This window comes from Salvelinus alpinus, chromosome 9 (genome assembly GCF_045679555.1).
Source record: "Salvelinus alpinus chromosome 9, SLU_Salpinus.1, whole genome shotgun sequence".
In the NCBI taxonomy this organism is placed as follows: domain Eukaryota; kingdom Metazoa; phylum Chordata; class Actinopteri; order Salmoniformes; family Salmonidae; genus Salvelinus; species Salvelinus alpinus.
Window position 1 is genome coordinate 54,896,238 of NC_092094.1, and position 20,537 is coordinate 54,916,774.

General features: G+C 43.4%; 1 protein-coding gene across 3 annotated transcripts in view; it reads right to left on the minus strand.

Moving 5' to 3' along the window:
* The window catches only part of dgkzb (diacylglycerol kinase, zeta b), a 95,373-nt gene that overhangs the window by 59,007 nt on the left and 15,829 nt on the right, over positions 1-20,537 (minus strand). Inside the window, exon 1 of one of the 3 annotated variants that reach the window (XM_071326721.1) lies at positions 18,272-19,246. The exons of the other annotated variants lie outside the window; for them this stretch is intronic. Coding sequence (XP_071182822.1) covers positions 18,272-18,480 — 209 coding nt within the window. The 5' untranslated portion in view covers positions 18,481-19,246. Of the gene's footprint in view, positions 1-18,271; positions 19,247-20,537 lie in introns of those variants that run through there. 3 annotated transcript variants of the gene reach the window in all.

Sequence of the window (20,537 nt, forward strand, 5' to 3'; positions counted from 1 at the left end):
GTTCGAGAGATGTCCAGTTTGCAGCTGAACATGCAACAGAGGAGACAAGCAAGGGGACCCTCAGCATCACGCAGAGATGGCCTCGCTGTGAGCGTTCATATAAATGGAACAGGGAAGACAATTGAATCAGGTTGGTGACATCTGACCTGGTCAAAGGTCAAAAACAGTTTCAAGATCTGTCCCAATTTCCCTTCATAACCTAGCCTGGTGCCAACAGTCTGATCACTGTGTTAACCATTCTATTTCACTTCACATATCATGATACCTGAAGTGAAATAGAAAAAGGTGAACACAGTGATCCGGTTGGTTCCACCATGCTAATCAAAACCACCGTTGATAATATAATCAGTGCTCGGTGTGTGTGACCAACCAGTATCTTTGATGAAGGGCCAGGAGCTGATATACGCTGCCATGTCCATCCTACGCACGGGTTTGCTACGCACTTTTCAGTAGTTGGTATTCAGACTTACCTTATGCAGGTGTGTAAAGGGCTTTGCAGGCGTGGTTCCCTTGTGCGCACAGAATACTTATAATTCAACTCCTGAAAACCCTCCCACTTGCTGGCCAACATCATTTGTCGTGGAGTTTTCATTCAATTGCACAACGTTAGCCTAATATGATCCAGTAACATTAGCCAGAAACAACTTCACGGACGTGACAGAGGCAAGAAAGGTAAACAGAATGGAATGATGCAAATGGAAGAATACTAACACTAAAGTGACAGTTATAAATGTGTGTGGGTATTACTGACGGTGGCTCCCAATAGTTGCTAATATTTAAGATGATCCAAATTGTAAAAGAAAATGGAGAAAAACCTGGGCATATAATTCAAACATTCTAAAACTCATACATCAACTCGGTTGGTTCAGCCCTATAGAAGCCTATAGCTTGGGTCTCCAAATTTCCTCCATGCAAATTATGAGATTCGGAAAAACGGCACAGCTATTTATAGCCTACTTCACTGTGGAAAAGGGGCCGCAATACATGTCATGTTGATATGATTTTCAGTTTGCTTCCATATGACTGGTTTCACATTTGTCTCCGGGGATCATAAAGAAAAAAGAATCTAAAACAATTGCTGTGTAATTACAATACCCTTCTCTAAACGGGTTACTCATTAACCTAGCTCCTATCAATTCATAAATTACAGTGCATGGAAAATGCTTTAATTTCTATTGGAAATAACGCTTTTTCGACTTGGTACCGACAGGTTCGCTGGACCTTTTTCATGGTTTCCTTGTGTGAAATGAGGGAATTAAGTCACACCACACACTATAAGTTCTTATTTCTCCACCCCGAACAAATAGCGGGTGAATAGCATGCTATTCTCATGCTTAAGTTCAAGGTCAGAATACACATAGAGAAGTGTATGAAAAGGGAATTAAGTTCCATTTACGCAATCGGCCCCTTGGAGACATGCAAGATGATGCGATGGAGTCCTGACAAACAGACAGGAGTGATACTGATGTCTCTGAAGAGAGGGTGACCTAGCACATGGCATAACTGTTACAACTTTTACTTGTATTGTCTCATTTAATTATTGAATTGACTGGTAATAGCCGATATGGGGGAGGGAGAAACCCTGTGTATTCTGCAACAGGATCAGGGAATTCCTGTTGTATACGGGAAACCACACAGGAAGGTATGACCACAGACGTTTCCCAAGATAGCCCCATTACCACCAGACAAAATTCAAAGCACAGTATCTGTATCAGCTAGGAATGACAATGAAAGATAAAAGGTGCACATTGTTATATTAGCAGAACATTGCTTCTATGGAACTATGTAAAGGGTTGTCTACATGGACTGGTTACTACATTTTAAAACACTTAGTTTAGAATATACAGTACCAGTCAAACATTTGGACACACTTACTCATTCAAGGGTTTTTCTTAATTTTTTACTATTTTCTACATTGTAGAATAATAGTGAAGACATAAAAACTATGAAATAACACATACGGAATCATGTAGTAACCAAAAAAAAGTGTTAAACAAATCAAATATATAGTTTATATTTAAGATTCTTCAAAAGTTGCCACCCTTTACCTTGATGACAGCTTTGCACACTCTTGGCATTCTCTCAACCAGCTTCATAAGGTAGTCCCCTGGAAAGTGTTTCAATTAACAGGTGTGCCTTGTTGAAAGTTAATTTGTGGAATTTCTTTCCTTAATGAGTCAATCAGTTGTGTTGTGACAAGGCAGGGGTGGTATACAGAAGATAGCCCTATTTGGTAAAAGACCAAGTCCCAATTATGGCAAGAACAGCTCAAATAAGCAAAGAGAAACAACAGTCCATCATTATTTTAAGACAGGGGTGGGCAACTCCAGTCCTCGAGGGCCTGACTGGTGTCACACTTTCCCTCCATCCCTAGCAAACACGACTGATTAATCAAATTTCGTTCTAAACTGATGATCATGATTAGGTGATTATTGGAGTCAGGTGTGTTAGCTGGGGCAAAACTGTGTCACCAATCAGGCCCTCGAGGACTGGAATTGCCCACCCCTGCTTTAAGAAATTTCAATAACTTTTTCAAAGTTTCTTCAAGTGCAGTCGCAAAAACCATCAAGCGCTATGATGAAACTGGCTCTCATGAGGACTGCCACAGGAATGGAAGACCCAGAGTTACCTCTGCTGCAGAGGATAAGTTCATTAGAGTTAACTGCACCTCAGATTGCAACCCAAATAAACGCTTCACAGAGTTCAAGTAACAGATACATATCAACATCAACTGTTCAGAGGAGACTGCGTGAATCAGGCCTTCATGGTCGAATTGGTGTAAAGAAACCATTACTAAAGGACACCAATAAGAAGAAGAGACTTGCTTGGGCCAAGAAACACCAGCAATGGACATTAGACCGGTGGAAATCTGTCCTTTGGTCTGATGAGTCCAAATGTGAGATTTTTGGTTCCAACCGCCGTGTCTTTGTGAGACGCAAAGGACGATCGGATGATCTCTGCATGTGTGGTCCCCACTGTGAAGCACGGAGGAGGAGGTGTGATGGTGCTTTGCTGGTGACACTGTCAGTGATTTATTTAGAATTCAAAGCACACTTAACCAGCATGGCTACCACAGCATTCTACAGTGATACGCCATCCCATCTGGTGTGCGCTTAGTGGGACTATCATTTGTTTTTCAACAAGACAATGACCCAACACACCTCCAGGCTGTGTAAGGGCTATTTGACCAAGGAGAGTGGTGGAGTGCTACATCAGATGACCTGGCTTCCACAATCAACCGACCTCAACCCAATTGAGATGGTTTGGGATGAGTTGGACTGCGGAGTGAAGGAAATGCAGCCAACTAGTGCTCAACATATGTGGGAACTCCTTCAAGACTGTTGGAAAAGCATTCCTCATGAAGCTGGTTGAGAGAATTTCAAGAGTGTTCAAAGCTGTCATCAAGGCAAAGGGTGGCTACTTTTAAGGATATATAATATATTTTGATTTGTTTAACACTTTTTGTTTACTACATGATTCCACGTGTTATTTCATAGTTTTGATGTCTTCACTATTATTCTACAATGTAGATATTTTGTACATAAATTCGCAATTGCATTCTTCTCATAGGCTATTGACCTATTCTTCCTCCTGTGCTTCCTCCTGCATCTCACTATACATCTGCCTGTAGTTATTGAACTCAACATGCAGGAGATTTGTTTGTTGTGATTGAGTAGCAGGAAAAAGCTGTGGGAAAGCTTCTGACAGATAGGTGTGTTTTGGACGCACCCAAGAAACACCCACATCAAACCACAACCCCAAGCCAACTCACGTTTTGCTTCTGTTATGCCCGCCAGCATTTCTTGTCAGGCAAAGCCAAAAAACGAGGCCAAATCAGCAAGTGTAGTTTCCCCTTGACAACAAATGTGCCCAAATATCAAATGCATAGATTATATGTATGATATCTGGTAGATACCTTTCTTTGTACCACAGTCAAGTTTTCATAGTACAACTGAAAATCATACTACGTCTATCCAAGACAGTAGCTAAATTGTTCGAATGTAGTAATGCTACCACCTAGTGGGTCATAGAAGTACCAGTAGATCCCGCACCTCCCTGTTCAAATATACTTACAAAATTAGACTTCAGTATGTTTCTTTATTTTAAACATTTCCCTTCAGGGGACCTTAAGAATGATACATTAATGTTTCAAACACCTGAACATGTTTCTGGGAAGATGTCTTAAAAGCTATGTGAGCTATACTCTACCTCCTCTTTTCAATTTGTAGACTCAAATGGATTCATGACTCTCCTTTACACCTCCCTCCCTGTCCCTCCTCCTTTCAGTCTTCTTCTCATTCCACTCTTTGGCTATGCTCTCGACTGCTCCTTTGCTCTCTCTCTCTCTCCATATTTGCTCTTTGCTGCCCCTTTCCCCTCCAACTGTGTGTGTCCTAACCCAGGTGCCCCTAATGTCCCATCTCCTCCTCATTCAGGTCACAGCAAAGCTGCCCTCCTAAGTCTTCTTCTCCCGCTCTCTCTAGCTCCTCACTCTCTCTAGCTCCGCTCCTCGCTCTCTCTAGCCCCTCGCTCTCTCTCTTTCCATCTCTTCTCCATGCTGACCCTTTCCCCTCTAACTTGTGTGTGTCCTAACCCTACTGTAGCTCCTCTCCTCTCCCATCTCCTCTCCAGGACACAGGAGAGCTGCCCTCCTGCGCTGGTGCTGGCCTGGTCCCCAAACACACGAGTATACTCCTGGGCCTTCCTCTGTGACAATGACCCCATAGTATAAATAGAAACAGGACAAAGTGGCGACAAAGATAGCCCAGGAAATGGGTCTGTGTAATCCCTGGGTCCTGACTGCGTCACTGTGATGCGCGCAGTGTATGCACGTGTCTCTGTGTCTCTGTGTGTGTGCACGCTAGCAGCGAGTCTCATCACACTCCAATCAGGTTTCATTTGACCTCATCCATAACAGTTTGTCTGGCCTTAGGAGTAATTGGGATCATTCTTCACATTTCCCCAAAAGATAAAATGACAACATTTTACCCCAATGTCGGCACTAATGCCCTACGCAACATGTGCAGCATTAGATTAGCAAAAAATGAAATAGCACATTATCTAAACAGGTTGTCACATGGAAGCCTTTAGCCTAGCGTATTTACTTCACAAAAGTTCATAAATTCAAAGCGTGCGCATAATTCACACTGCCGGACTGCGCACGTGACTTGAATGCAATTAATAAACCCTACATTAGGTCTCTAGCCTATAAAAGACTGTCTCCCTTTTTGAGCTGTAATTGTGAATCTTCAGACAGTCACAAATGTGATAGGTCTATGCACAATTCACTACATAGGCATCTCTGTCACAGACATGAAGTATCTTAACAATTCAGAGAGGCATGAGGGGAAAATAAATATTCTACTGTCCTAGAGCCTATTCTATTTTCCCATCCAGTCCCAATCCCACTGAAATCCAAAATCCTGACTCCTGTCTCACATGAAAATTCCTAACTTTTATTCTGTAATCCATAGGTTGCATTACCAAAGAACGTCTCTTTCGCCTGCATGTCAAAATACCGTTCTAACATGTATTTCCGTACCCTCTCGTACTTACTGCCAATATGAGAGCTTCGGTAGAGAATGTGTGTTCAACAAATGGTATGAGAGTAGATATGGATATTTTCTAAAGTTGAGTTGGTCCCCGTTAAAATACCTTGATATTTTAACTATTTCTACTCTTCATCTCCCCGTTGTTCATGAGCTGATCTGCTATCTGTATAATCATCAACTCGATTTTGCCAAATATAGGAGATAAGTCATTCGTTGAAGGAGGTTATCTAGCAAGTTTAGCAACTTTGGTCATTTCACTTTTGTTTGACTGCCGTTACAAAGTAAGAATGTTTCGACAACTCTATACTCGGAGTGCGCTCTGTGAGTCCTCATCTCTTTGCCGAGATGCGCTGGTCATCAAAGATAGTTACTCTATCATTAGTACATATCAGTTTAATTTGCTCTGAAACCTTTACAAGGCGGTGCAGCCAAGCCGACAAGGTGGCGCTGCTCTTATTTGGGGAGAACCCTGGCATCTTGACCATATCTTGGTTTTAAACACTTTAAATGGGCACTTCCGATTTTTGCGGTATTCCCCGGTCTTGAAACTTGGTCAATTTTCAAGAAAATATTAATCCCTATTCTGGCCCAAGGGATCCCAGTTAAGCTGGGATAGGGACGGTCTTTTTAGTCAAGCCCCATTAGACAGATGCATCAAAATGTATTGGGAGTCAAAATGTAAATGTATTTTAATTGCAAAAACCAATTTAAAAAAGAGAACATTTTGCTTCAGCCTCAGCTCATTATCGAAAACCAGTAAGAGTTCACATCTCTCCGTGTCACCACAGTTACTCTATCCTGTGCCTCATCATCAGAGGTGCTGGCAGCGCATGTGCTGAAGCAGCATGGGAGAGAAAATGACCAGCTGGCCGTACACACACACACACACATCACACACATACACACACCTAGTGGCCGTGCTCTGTCACTTTCTCTCACACACACAAACACACACCTAGTGGCCGTGCTGTTACACAGGAGCCCAGGTGGCAGAAATGGAGAGAAAAAGAGAGAGCGCTGGTCTGGATGGCATTATCAGATTACGCCCAGCTCAGTGGCTAACTGCGCGCAGACATTAAACCCACCCTACAAGTGCCACCTCACCTTCAACAGGGAACCAGCGACCCACCGGTAGAGAAGGTTATTTGTGTATTTTGGTTTCAATGGGGCGGAGCTGTGGTACAATGGATGTCAGGTGTTCTTGGTGGTGTTCATTAGGCACCAAACAGAAGAAAATGGACTGAAACAGGAAGGAACAACCTGGACTTAACAGGGGGGGGCCCTGTTTTCAAGAACTAAGAGCTAATTCACCCCTACATTAGTTGTGACGGAAGGGCCAAGAGTGTCCAACTATACATGGCCTGACAAGTGTCGTCTGTGGGTCACCAGCACCCGAGGACAATTCAGTTTTATTCCAATGTCATACAAATTCAAATAGAGGGAAAATAAAACTTTATCATAACAACATTGAACAAACAGACACAACTGACTGGCTCATAACACACACACACACACACACACACACACAATGATGATTCATCAGTCAGGGGGGACTGGTTAAATGTGTGTGGTTGTTTGGTGTGACTGACTGGACATGACAGTTGTTGATGAGCAGAGAACTGCTACAGAGGCAGCCACAGTCTGCCATCCATCTGTGTTTCTATCACCGCATTTGTATCACACTAAAATAAAAGCAAATGATCTGTGCACAGATTGTAATTCCTGAACAAGACATCAACACACCAGTGAAACGCATACACACATGCGTGGGTGCATTTTACTTGACATTTTAGTAATTTAGCAGACAATCTTATCCAGAGCAACTTACAGTTAGTGCATTAGTCTTAAGATGGGTAGGTAGGACAATAACATACAGTATCTTAGTCATGGTAAGTACATTTTTCCAATATAAAGAGGCTATCAGCAAAGTCAGTGCTAGTAGGGGAGAAAAAAAGTGAAGTGTGAGTTCACAAAAGGGTACTTACATTTAAAAAAAATAATAACTACACACATGCATATACATGATCCCACACACGCATGCATGCCTGCGCGCAAACACACGATTAAACGCACCCACACACACACAAAGTGTTACACACACACTGTCACACACGCACCATTTACGGGTCTGTATTCAGCTTTATGATGTCATTCCACTGAGAAACCAGATATTCAAGAGTAGCTTGCACAAGTGCAGTGCCTTCGGAAAGTATTGAAACCCCATTACTTTTTGCACATTTTGTTACGTTACAGCAGGGGTGTCAAAGTCAAATGGACGGAGGGCCAAATAAAAAATTTAGCTACAAGCCGAGGGCCGGACTGTTCGAATGTTCATTGAAAAATTTTTAAATGACGCATATAGTCTAGTGAACCTAATTGAACCTACTGAAAACCTAACAAATATATTCCAATATGATCAGATAAATAAAGCAATATTTTCTTATGGCTCTGTCAGTAATCTTTAATTTTCAACAGACACAAAAGACAAATTTCCTTTATATAAAAATCCCCATAACATGAACATTAAATGAAAGAAACCGGTATTCAAGGCACCATCAGTAGCCTATATTTTCTATTTTAGCAAAAGTGGGCTAAATTTACTTCAAAGAAAAAAACAATAATAGCAATTTTCTATCATCCACTCAACTGAAATATTTTTAAAATATAATTGGATTGAAATACAATAAAATAAAGTGCAAAAATCTATTAATCAAAAACAACACTTTGTTTAAGGAGAAGTAACATGCAGTGAAAACAAATATTAAACTTTAACTTTTAAACTTGAACTGAGTAAAAACTCTAAATATGTGATTGCACAGTAATGTTCACTTGTTTGAGGTTGAGGGTGATACTTGGTGGTGTCCCATCTTTTCCACAAGTTCATCAATGTTCGGGGTAAGGCTCTGAGCTGAGGAAATCCTCAGAATTGAGTGGAGGTGTTCAGCAGTAAGTCGACTTCTGTGTGATGTTTTGTTCAGGTTCATCAAAGAAAACAGTTGTTCACACAGGTATGTGCTGCCAAACATAGACAACGTTTGAGCAGCCTGGATGCGCAGCTGGGGCATTGTGTCGGGGAGGAAACGGGCGAACTCCGCAGCACCCACTGCCGCATATTTTGCCCTCAGTGCATCATTGCATTGGAGGTCAATCAACTCCATTTGGAGGTTTGGTGGTGAGCTTTCCACGTCAACAGCAAATGGGTTACCGAGCAGTTCCAACCTGCTTTTTTGTGCTTCAAAGTCAGCAAATCGGCGTCGAAAGTCAGCGGCAAGCATACCTATTTTATCAGCCAACTGTGCGCTCGGGAACGCACTGGTAGAGAGCTTCTCTTTCATGGTCTGGCAGCTGGGAAAGTGGCTCAAATTTTCTTTCCGCATCTGCGTCTCCCACAGAGTCAGTTTGGTTTTAAATGCCTTCACTGTACTGTACATATCAGAGATGACATGATCCCGACCCTGCAGCTGCAAGTTCATTGCATTCAGATGACTCGTAATGTCACACAGAAAAGCCATTTCACACAGAAACATTTCGTCTCGGAGTTGTGTTGTGTCTTTCCCTTTGCTGTCCAAGAACAGACAAATCTCCTCACGAAGCTCGAAACATCTTTGAAGCACCTTTCCCTGGCTTAGCCATCGCACCTCTGTGTGATAAGGCAAATCACCATGCTCCGTTTCTAACTCCGTCAGAAATGCCTTGAACTGGCGGTGATTCAAACCTTTGGCTCTGATAAAGTTAACTGTGCGCGTGATGATGCTCATTACATGCTCCATTTTCAAGGCTTTACCGCACAACGCTTCCTGGTGTATGATACAATGATAAGCTGTCAGCTCACCTGTCGCGTTTTCCTCTTGCATCTTTTCCCGTATCTTCGCCACCAGTCCGCTCCTGTGTCCACACATCGCAGGTGCTCCGTCGGTTGTCAAACCCACGAGTTTTTCCCAAGGCAGCTCCATCTCATTTACACAGCAGCCTACTGCTCGGTGCGTCACCGTTGCATTGTGGGAAATGTAGTATTGGTGCGTGTAAAAGATCTGCGGGCTGCCGGCTTGCTGCGGTCTGCGGGCCGGTTCTAATAATAAATCAAGATCATCCCAGGGGCCGTAAAAAACCTTCTCGCGGGCCGGATGTGGCCCGCGGGCCTTGACTCTGACATATATGCGTTACAGCTTTCTTCTAAAATGGATCAAATCAAAAAAAATCCTCAGCAATCTAAACACAATACCCTATAATGAAAAAGCGAAAACAGGTTTTTCGAAATGTTTGCAAATTTAAAGATAAAAAAACAGAAATACCTTATTTACATAAGTATTCAGACCCTTTGCTATGAGAGTCGAAATTGAGCTCAGGTGCATCCTGTTTCCATTGATCATCCTTGAGATGTTTCTACAACTTGATTGGAGTCCACCTGTGGTAAATTCCAAATTATGTCCAATCAATTGAAAGGCACACACGTGTCTATATAAGGTCCCACAGTTGACAGTCACACACGTGTCTATATAAGGTCCCACAGTTGACAGTGCATGTCAGAACAAAAACCAAGCCATGAGGTCGAAGGAACTGTCCTTAGAGCACCGAGGCAGGATTGTGTCGAGACATAGATCTGGGGAAGGGTACCAAAAAATGTCTGCAGCATTGAAGGTCCCCAAGACCACACAGTGGCCTCCATCATTCTTAAATGGAAAAAGTTTGGAACCACCAAGACTCGTCCTAGAGCTGGCCGCCCGGCCAAACTGAGCAATCGGGGGAGAAGGTCCTTGGTCAGGGAGGTGACCAAGAACACGGTGGTCAATCTGACAGAGCTCCCGAGTTCCTGTGTGGAGATGGGAGAACATTCCAGAAGGACAACCATCTCTGCAGCACTCCACCAATCAGGCCTTTATGGTAGAGTGGCCAGACAGAAGCCACTCCTCAGTAAAAGGCACATTACAGCCCGCTTGGAGTTTGCCAAAAGGCACCTAAACACCCTCAGACCATGAGAAACAAGATTCTCTGGTCTGATGAAACCAAGATTGAACTCTTTGGCCTGAATGCCAAGCGTCACATCTGGAGTTAACCTGACACCATCCCTACGGGGAAGCATGTTGGTGGAACAATCATCCTGTGGGATGTTTCGCAGCGGCAGGGACTGGGAGACTAGTCAGGATCGAGGCAAAGATGAACGGAACAAAGTACAGAGAGATCCTTGATGAAAACCTCCAGAGCACTCAGGACCTCAGACTGGGGTGAAGGTTCACCTTCCAACAGGACAATGACCCTAAGCACACAGCCAAGACAATGCAGGAGTGGCTTCGGGACAAGTCTCTGAATGTCCTTGAGTGGCCCAGCCAGAGCATGGACTTAAACTTGATCGAACATCTCTGGAGAGACCTGAAAATAGCTCTGCAGCAACGCTCCTGATCCAACCTGACAGAGGTTGAGAGGATCTGCAGAGAAGAATGGGAGAAACTCACCAAATACAGGTGTGCCAAGCTTGAAGCATCATACCCAAGAAGACTTGAGGTTGTAATTGCTGCCAAAGGTGCTTCAACAAAGTACTGAGTAAAGGGTTTGAATACTTACAGTACCAGTCAAAAGTTTGGACACACCTACCAATTCCAAGGTTTTTCTTTATTTTGACTATTTTCTAGACCAAGTCCATATTAAGGCAAGAACAGCTCAAACAAGCAAAGAGAAATGACAGTCAATCATTACTTTAAAACATGAAGGTCAGTCAATCTGGAAAATTTCAAGAACTTTTAACGTTTCTTCAAGTGCAGTTGCAAAAACCCATCAAGCGCTATGATGAAACTGGCTCTCATGAGGACCACCACAGGAAAGGAACACCTGGAGTTACCTCATCAAGGACAACGACGCTAAGCACACAGCCAAGACAATGCAAGAGTGGCTTTGGGACAAGTCTCTGAATGTCCTTGAGTAAAGGGTGACGGAAAAGCAGCCAACAAGTGCTCAGCATATGTGGGAACTCCTTCAACACTGTTGGAAAAGCATTCAAAGGTGAAGCTGGTTGAGAGATTGCCAAGAGTGTGCAAAACTGTCATCAAGGCAAAGGGTGGCTATTTTGAAGAATCTCAAATATAAAACATATATTGAAAACTTTTTTGGTTACTACATGATTCCTTTACTTTAGATTTGTGTGTATTGTTGTGAAATTGTTAGATATTACTGCACTGTTGGAGCTAGAAACAAGCATTTCGCTACACCCGCAATAACATCTGCTGAACACGTGTATGTCGCAAATCAAATTTGATTTGATTTTTAATGCATTATTTCATAGTTTTGATGTCTTCACTATTATTCTACAATGTAGCAAATAGTAAAAATAAAGCAACACCCTTGAACGAGTAGGTGTGACCAAACTTTTGACTGGTACTGTATGTAGTAAGTAAATGTACTATTTCAGTTTTTTGTTTTTATAAATTAGCAAACATTTCTAAAAACCTGTTTTTGCTTCGTCATTATGGGGTATTGTGTGTAGATTGATAAGGGAAAAAACAATTTAATAAATTTTAGAATAAGGCTGTAACCTCACAAAATGTGGAAAACGTCAAGGGGTCTGAATACTTTCCGAAGGCACTGTATATAAAGAAACCCTTTCCAGGTGAACCCTTTGTGTTTTGAAGGTGAAGGACCTGACCAAGGCATAACACTATGGATGAACTATATTTACCAGGAAGTTTTCAGCTATCATTTAATTTCCTCAAAACATATGAGATGATAATTCATGTCCTATCTTCATGGCTTGATCTCATTGACGAGTGTGATAAACAAACTATGCCATTCACATAAAGCATAGGTAAAGGAAGCACAACATTGACAACTAAATCACAAGGGTTCCTGTACGGTTTCCTGAATTTATAGTATTGCTTTTAACACCTCGAGGTTGTTGCCAAATATATTGGCACCCTTCCACTTCTCTTAAATAATTCCGTATTTCTTCTAAATTAAGTCACCAAACATTGTTATTGGATTTTCAACATTGCAGAACAAAAGTTTACAGTTTTTATTTAGAAAATATAGATGGCATGGAAGGATTAGAGATGTTTGCTGCTGAAGAGTGGGCCAAATTTCCAGTCGAAAGGTTCAGCAAGCTCATTGATGGCAGTTACACTACATTATCAAAAGTATGTGAATACCTGCTTGTCGAACATCTCGTTCCAAAATCATGGGTATTAATATAGAGTTGGTCCCCCTCTGCTGCTATAACAGCCTCCACTCTTCTGGGAAGACTTTCCACTAGATGTTGGAACATTGCTGTGGGGACTTGCTTCCATTCAGCCACAAGAGCATTAGTGAGGTCCAGCACTGATGTTAAGCAATTAGGCCTGGCTCGCAGTCGGCGTTCCAATTCATCCCAAAGGTGTTTTATGGGGTTGAGGTCAGGGCTCTGCGTAGGCCAGTCCACACCGATTACGACAAACCATTTCTTTAATTTATATATATTTTTGTGATAGCCAATTGGAAGTTACAGTCTTGTTCCATCGTTGCAACTCCCCTACGGACTTGGGAGTGGCGAAGGTCGAGCGCCATGCGTCCTCCAAAACACGACCCTGCCAAGCCGCACTGCTTCTTGACACACTGCTCGCTTAACCCGGAAGCCAGCCGCACCAATGTGTCAGAGGAAACACCATCCAGCTGGCGACCGGGGTCAGCTTGCAGGCGCCCGGCCCGCCACAAGGGGTCGCTAAAGCATGATGGGACAAGGAAATCCAGGCCAAACCCTCCCGTAACCCAGATGACGCTGGGCCAATTGTTTGCCGCCACATGGGTCTCCCGGTCACGGCCGGCTATGACACAGCCTGGGATCGAATCCGGGGCTGTAGTGATGCCTATGACAGTGCTGTGTTGAAAGTCACTGAGCTCTTCAGTAAGGTCATTCTACTGCCAATGTTTCTCTATGGAGATTGCATGGCTGTGTGCTCAATTTTATACACCTGTCAGCAACTGGTGTGGCTGAAATAGCTGAATCTACAAATTTAAAGGGGTATCCACGTACTTTTGTTTATATAGTGTATCTTGGTCAAAGGCTGTGCAACCAAGTGCTAGCTCCGGGGTGGCAATCATTTTGTCCATGCTATTTGTCTTTATTTTCTAAATGAAAATTGTAAACTTCTGCAATGTCGAAAATCCAATAACAAGGTCTGAAACTTCAACTTATTTTAGATGATATTGGCAATTATTTAAGAAAAGTACAAGGGTGCCAATATATTTGGCCGCAACTGTACATACCGATATTTATCCTTTATTTTCAAAAAGTGTCAGATATGCATTCATCATATACCTTACACAAGTCTGACATTCATTGTCACAAGCTACACCCCAAACAGTGAGGCAAACTATGTTCAAGTTTGAATGAATGCAAGAGCCCTTTCCTCCACATCATAAGAGTTAAGTGGGTTTTGGTTATGGACAATTGAAATACAAATCTCTGGTCACTAATAACACGTCCACTCGGAAAAACCCTTCCGCAGAGCGCAGAAATATGAGTGGTAACATTGACCACAACAACACAGTAGAATGATGTTACTGACTTCTCAAAAGATCAAATCCTCTATGCAGTAGCAAAGCTTTCACTAAAATATAAATGACTGTTTATACACTTGACTTGTCTGTCTTGTTTGCATTGCCCTGAACATGACTGAGCATGTTGTGGTCCTTCTTTGCTTGTAGCCTAGGTGCATTTCAGTTGAGGAGTTAGTGGTGCGGTAGCTACCGTAGTAGAAATGGTTCCTGACCCATTGGATTTCCTCAGTGTACGATAGCACAATTCCTCTTCAAATGCGGCACTCAAGTGTTTGAGTAATATAACCCATGAATACTAAAAAATAAGTATGGCCGCAACACGGATGCTGACGAACAAATTATAATAATTTTTGGGGATTTGTTTTGTATTGTTAGGTATTACTGCACTGTTGGAGCTAGGAACATAAGCCTTTTGCTACAAAATTTGTGTACGCGACCAATAACATTTCATTTTATTTTTAACAACAACAAGTCCCATATTCACAATCCATCTCAGAGTAGGAGTGATGATCTATTTATTCTATTTATTTAACTAGGCAAGTCAGTTAAGAACAAATTCTTATTTTCAATGACGGCCTAGGAACAGTGGGTTAACTGCCTTGTTCAGGGGCAGAATGACAGATTTTTACCTTGTCAGCTCGGGATTGCGATCTTTCAACCTTTCGGTTACTAGTCCAACGCTCTAACCACTAGGCTACCTGTCGCCCCACATTACAACAGCGGCCGCAGCAGTAATTTTGGGCACCGTGCCAGTGAACTAGAATAATACACTATGCACCATTTCCACTCATTTGATTCAAATTTGTCTGAGTAAGTGGGCCAGTTCAGAGGTCATCTATCTGTCCCCGAAAATGCTATGAGAATACACGTGCACACACATACAAATATATAGATTTTTGAGTAAACTATCACTTCTTTGAGATTAATGTACTTCACAGCTCGGGGATTCGATCTTGCAACCTTTCGGTTACTAGTCCAACGCTCTAACTACTAGGCTACCTGCCGCCCCCAAGGATCAGGCCCAGCCTTTATTCATTATGATCTAAAAGGCTAAACTCATCCTAAATCAGCACTCCTGCTCTAAAAAAAGCATCCCAGTAATCTAATCTAGTTGGACAGAGAAAGAGAAACACAAGCATTGAAACATAAACATACAGTAAGTTAAAACATCACGTTGAAAATGATCCTCCTCCTTCACACACTCATTCTATCCCCTTTAGTCACTAGATTATGTACATTATAAAATAATTGTTGGTCTTCCCCTTTTAATACTACACTTACAGATCAAAGAAGGGGATGTAGTGCCAGTTTGAGTGCTCAGCTTACAAAAGCAAAGGCCCTGGGGCTTTTGATGTTTTTTTGGCCCCTTTAGGGTTTATTTCTGAACTGGTTTAAAGTGGGTAAAAGAGCTGCTGTGTGGCCCTACTCCTGATTGGGACTAACCAAATCCTCAACACACGAGAAATTGGCACGTTGAATTCCCCTTAAGGCATTCCCACACTGTATGTCGGATTCAGTCTTTTACGATTGTTACATGTCACACTGTGAGATGTTACCATTGTTACATGTCACACTGTGCGATGATACCAAATACAAATATTGATGTCAACCTGGTGAAATTGTACGATTTGTTTCAGTTCTGTCGTCACATTCTGCAATTGGCTTGCGACGCTACGTCAGCCGACGTAGGCTACGTCAACTGCAGCGGTGTATTTCATCTGCACAAGTGCCAGCACCAGAAGCGCAAGCCTCCCGACTGAGTTTTTAGAAATAGTTTTACATACAAACTTTGTATGTCCAAACTCAGAATCAAATAGGCTTCCCAACAAGAACATGGTCCCTGTGGTAGAACATTTATATTGATTGACGATTTTGTGCATTTATCAAAAACCCATCAGGTAGCCTGATTTCAGATGTGTCATGTAAACAAGATTATTAAGGAAAGCATTCTTCCTGCAAAGCATGTACATCTTGAAATAAAACTATAATATTATATCAGTTCAGGCCGTGTTTCTATTTGTCAGTCACCAGGAACAGCAAAAAATGTCTGACATTGACAGAACTTTGTCGGAGCCTATGACCGCACGCAGTGGTACTTAAATCGGTAGACCTAGACCCTGTCACACTGGACAAGCCAAGACGTCCGACAATCGTTTATGACCTAAGAATTTGCCCACGATGTGGACATTTTGTCTGGGCCAGCAAAATCTGGGTATAAGACGGCAAAAATCCTACAGTCTGTTCGGGGCTTTAGTTCCCCTTGGTAGCGATGAGGCTCCCAGCAGGGCCTAAAAATTACAGTTTTTCATTAATTGCTCTGCCAATCCATTAAAACCCGCTATATTTAGAGGGCCATGGGAGATCGCGCCGTGAGATTAATGTAACGGCGTGATTAAATTTGAAAGTGCACTTGTTACCTTTTAATTCACGACAGCTTAAGCATATCTCGGATCTGTCGTTGAAAGCATAATGAATGCTTAATGTACACAAGGTCAAGTCATGTTGCAATTACTGCTGCATGTATCATGAGGAGGAAATACATTAATAGTTGTTGAACCAAGCAGATGGCACTCAGGGTCACTAGCCTTTCCCACGACAGAGGAAAATTAACTGTTGTACTGAACACTAAACCACAAGTGTGGTATCCCTCTTGTTAACAATAAAGACAAAGCATACCTCTTGTTAACTTGATTTTGACCATTAATATACTTAACTTTAGACAATTTGCCCCGACTACAGCAAGGCTCATGAGATGGTTTCGTCGCATACAATTAATGACCAATGATAGACAGAACTCACAAAATGGTACTATAATGCCAAGACAACGTTGATTCGGGCATATAAAGTTTGTACGTGAAACTATTTCTAAAATGCATACTTTCAGTTTTTCCACACTCAGTTGGGAGGTTTGCACTGCTGGTGCTGGCACATGCACAGATCAAATACACCGCTGCAGTTGAAGTAGCCTACGTCGAAACAGTACTATAATGCCAATATTTTTTTTATTTAACTAGGCAAATCAGTTAAGAACAAATTCTTATTTACAATGACGGCCTACCCCCCGGCCAAATCCTCCGCTAACCCGGACGACTCTGGGCCAATTGTGCGCTGCCATACGGGACTCCCGATAACGGCCGGTTGTGACACAGCCTGGGAACGAACCAGGGTCTGTAGTGACGCCTCTAGCACTGCAATACAATGCCTTAGATCGCTGCACCACTTGGGAGGCCGAGTGTTATAAAACACGACGTTGCACCTGTTTAGACTCTAGTGACGCACCTGACTGGATAGTTCAAGGGGATGAAACAGTCACCAGTAAAACAAAAACAGAAAGCTCTCCAAGACAGTAAACTGAAAGCACCTGTGACTGCAGAACAGCACTGATCGTCTGACGCTAAAACTGTTTGTTTTTGTTCAACTGAAGACCCTCTCAGTGATTATCTGGCCCAGTGATGCGCTTCGGCGGCGCTGATCAAGTTCAGAGAGAACCGTAGCTCCCAAATTTCCATCATGACTCTCATTCTGTGGTTCAACTCTCACAGTCACACCAATACCGTAGCATCGTTGTGTTAGCCTGCTCCTAGATCTGTTTGTGGAGTCTTGGAAATGGCCATAGGAGTTGAAAAGACAGCACAAACAGATCTGGGACCAGGCTGTCATTGTGTCATATGCCTGAGAATAAATAAAGGCACACTGGAAATAAAGGCACAGGGTGGCCCATGGGCTATGGTGCCCCCTGGATGTCCCTTGCTCAGACCTTGCGTGGGGGGGGGGGGGGGTAAGCCACTGACTGTAGCCTTTCAGCGCAGAACGTTTTTGCAATATTTCCATAACGTCTCCATCTGCCACAGTTTGGCAACGTTATGTTTTCACTCATCTGTCTCCGCTAAGTGGTTGTGGGAACACTCCTTCAACATTTCCACAACCACTCTGCTGCAGCTAGCGTAGCGTTTTATAGCTAATCTCATGCTATTCTACACATATTGCCATGGGGCAGAGAGAAAATGTTGCAGTTTTTTTTGCTAATCTTGTGCTATTCTACACATTTTGCAATGAGGTTGAGAGAATTTTTAAAGCAAAGTTCCTGCTATTCTACACATTTATTTTTGTATTTTGGGGGGGGGGCCCTAGAGCCCGCGGGCCATCCCCCAACTTGCGGGGGTGTGTGGTATGCCAGTGGCTACAGTATGCATACTCACTTCCTGCCAAACATGCGCAGTGTGAAGTTCTTGGTGGTGTGGGGGCAGCGGATGGCGGCGGCAGCGGAGGGCAGGACTGGGCTGGAGGAAGAGGAGGAGGACGAAGAGGCCGGCGAGGCAGAGGTGTAGGGTTCGTCTCCATCCTGCAGAGTCTCGTCAGGGTCGGGGGAAGCCCCCGCTCCTTCCTGCTCCTCTTCGGGCTGCTCCATGGCCGATGTTCTTAAATGGTTGTTTCTCAGTTCTCTCTCACACACAGAGCTTCTCCTCTCCTTTCAGAGGAGTCACAGAGTCCACACAGCCCCAGGCCAGGCAGCAAGAGGCCATAAGAACAACAAAAAAGTCCCCAGCAGCAATAAGCAGCAACTACACTCTGGCCGTTCTTTCCCCCATTCAAAAAAAGGGAGGAAATTAGAGAAAAAACAAAACAGGAAATCGACAATTAGTCTTCTGTATCCCTGTTTCCTTTCTCACATGTCAAGTTTGACACAAGAGCGCAGAGGAGGGAAACTCTACAGAGACAAACTTGGTGTGTGCACTCCTCGTGTGGTAGTCGCTCACCACACACAGCTCTGTTGAGCTGCAGGCAGCAGTATCATTCGAACTGAAATGTCTCTCCTGTTCCTCCACAGGCTGGTCTGGTCTTCTCTCCCAACTGGCTTCCTCACTCTCTTCCTCCAATGCCACCGTCAGAGGAAGCCTCTCTCCCCGCTCTGCTGTTTGTGTTTCCTGGTCAGGCTGCGCTCTCTCTCTCCTGGCACTACTACTACTCTCACCACCACACAACACACACTGGCTGGCTCACCTTCTATGGGACTATTTCAAACAATCCAGGAAGTGTCATACCCAGATGAAGCAACAAGCAAGAACAAGGCCTACCTGTGGCTTCTTGTTCGCATATGTTTCCTTTCTTGCTTCAATGTCATCTCCCTTCCTTTCACTCTCTTGCACATACTTTTATCTCCCACTCATCTCTGTAGCTCTCCCTTGCTTTCTCTCTCTGTCCCTCCCCTCCCTCTTACTTTCTCTCCCATTGGCCGAGAGTATTATGTGAGTGCGTTGCCACCTATTGGTCGTTAATGAAAAATGCCTAAATTGAGTGTGTGGAAGGGAACGAAAATGAGCTAAATGTGTCCAAATATCCAAATATAGCCTAAAGCATGTCGAAAGCTGACAGCATACAAGAGCTCAACCTAATTTATAACACATCCTGTTTAACCACAGAACCACACGTCTGCTTATTATGATAATAAGGAAGTTGCGGGTCCCATTGCTTCACTATACAAGGGCATGAAATTAAACAAAAGCACCTCATTTTTTATTTGAACACATCAATCCATCCCTCTATTTAAAACCAGGCGGTATGTATAACCGCCTGACCAAAGTCCTGCCTCTCACTTCGATCACATTTCCAGTTCCCCACTCTCTCTTTGCAATGTACTCCGCTCCGGCTTCCCTCCCACATACGCTTTACATAAAGATGGGTGAAAAAATGCCCACGCCATCCATCCATCTATCCAGCGCTTTTTTTTTTCTCACACACACCACCCCACTTTTAGCGATAGAGAGTGCCGCTGCAGAAGCTGAGAGTTCACACGGCCGCAGCAGTGAGTCCCACGCAGAGATCTTCACCACATGCGCGTGGCTGCCACCTCCCCTGGGCTGCCGTTATGAGCTGGAGTTCAGCTCGGTGCACCGCTCTGAAGGATAGCCAAAGTTATTTTTTGACAGCCAATTAAAAAAAGAGGTGCAGTGGGCGTCTGGCGGATCAGCGCGATGCTGTAATAATCCGAGGCTGTTTCCAGGATGGGTCGACCATCTCACTCCACAAAATTTACAACTCGGGTCATGATTGCGTAACAGAATTGGGTTATGATGATACCTCCAGGAATGATGGTGATGTGGTGCCCCAGTTTCAGTTTGTGTTGCGTATCAAGGATTACAGGTTGTGCCATGACAGTTACACAGGCCCAGACTGGAGGAATGCCCCACGCGGATGCTTTCAAATGGAGATAAGAGTTGCAGAGCTCCGGGGGCACAGGAGAACACAGTAGAGGGAAAAAAATAGAAAAAAAAGGACACTGTGGGTCTGAAATGGCACCCGATTCCCTACATAATGGACTACTTTGACCAGAGCCTTATGTAGGGAATAGGGTGCCATTTCGGGCACACCTGGGTTTTACCTGAAGTAACCGAGGCAGATACCTTTATCAATGACGTCGGGAAAGGTCAAAATTAATCCAAACAAAGTTAATTGTGTTTACACTGT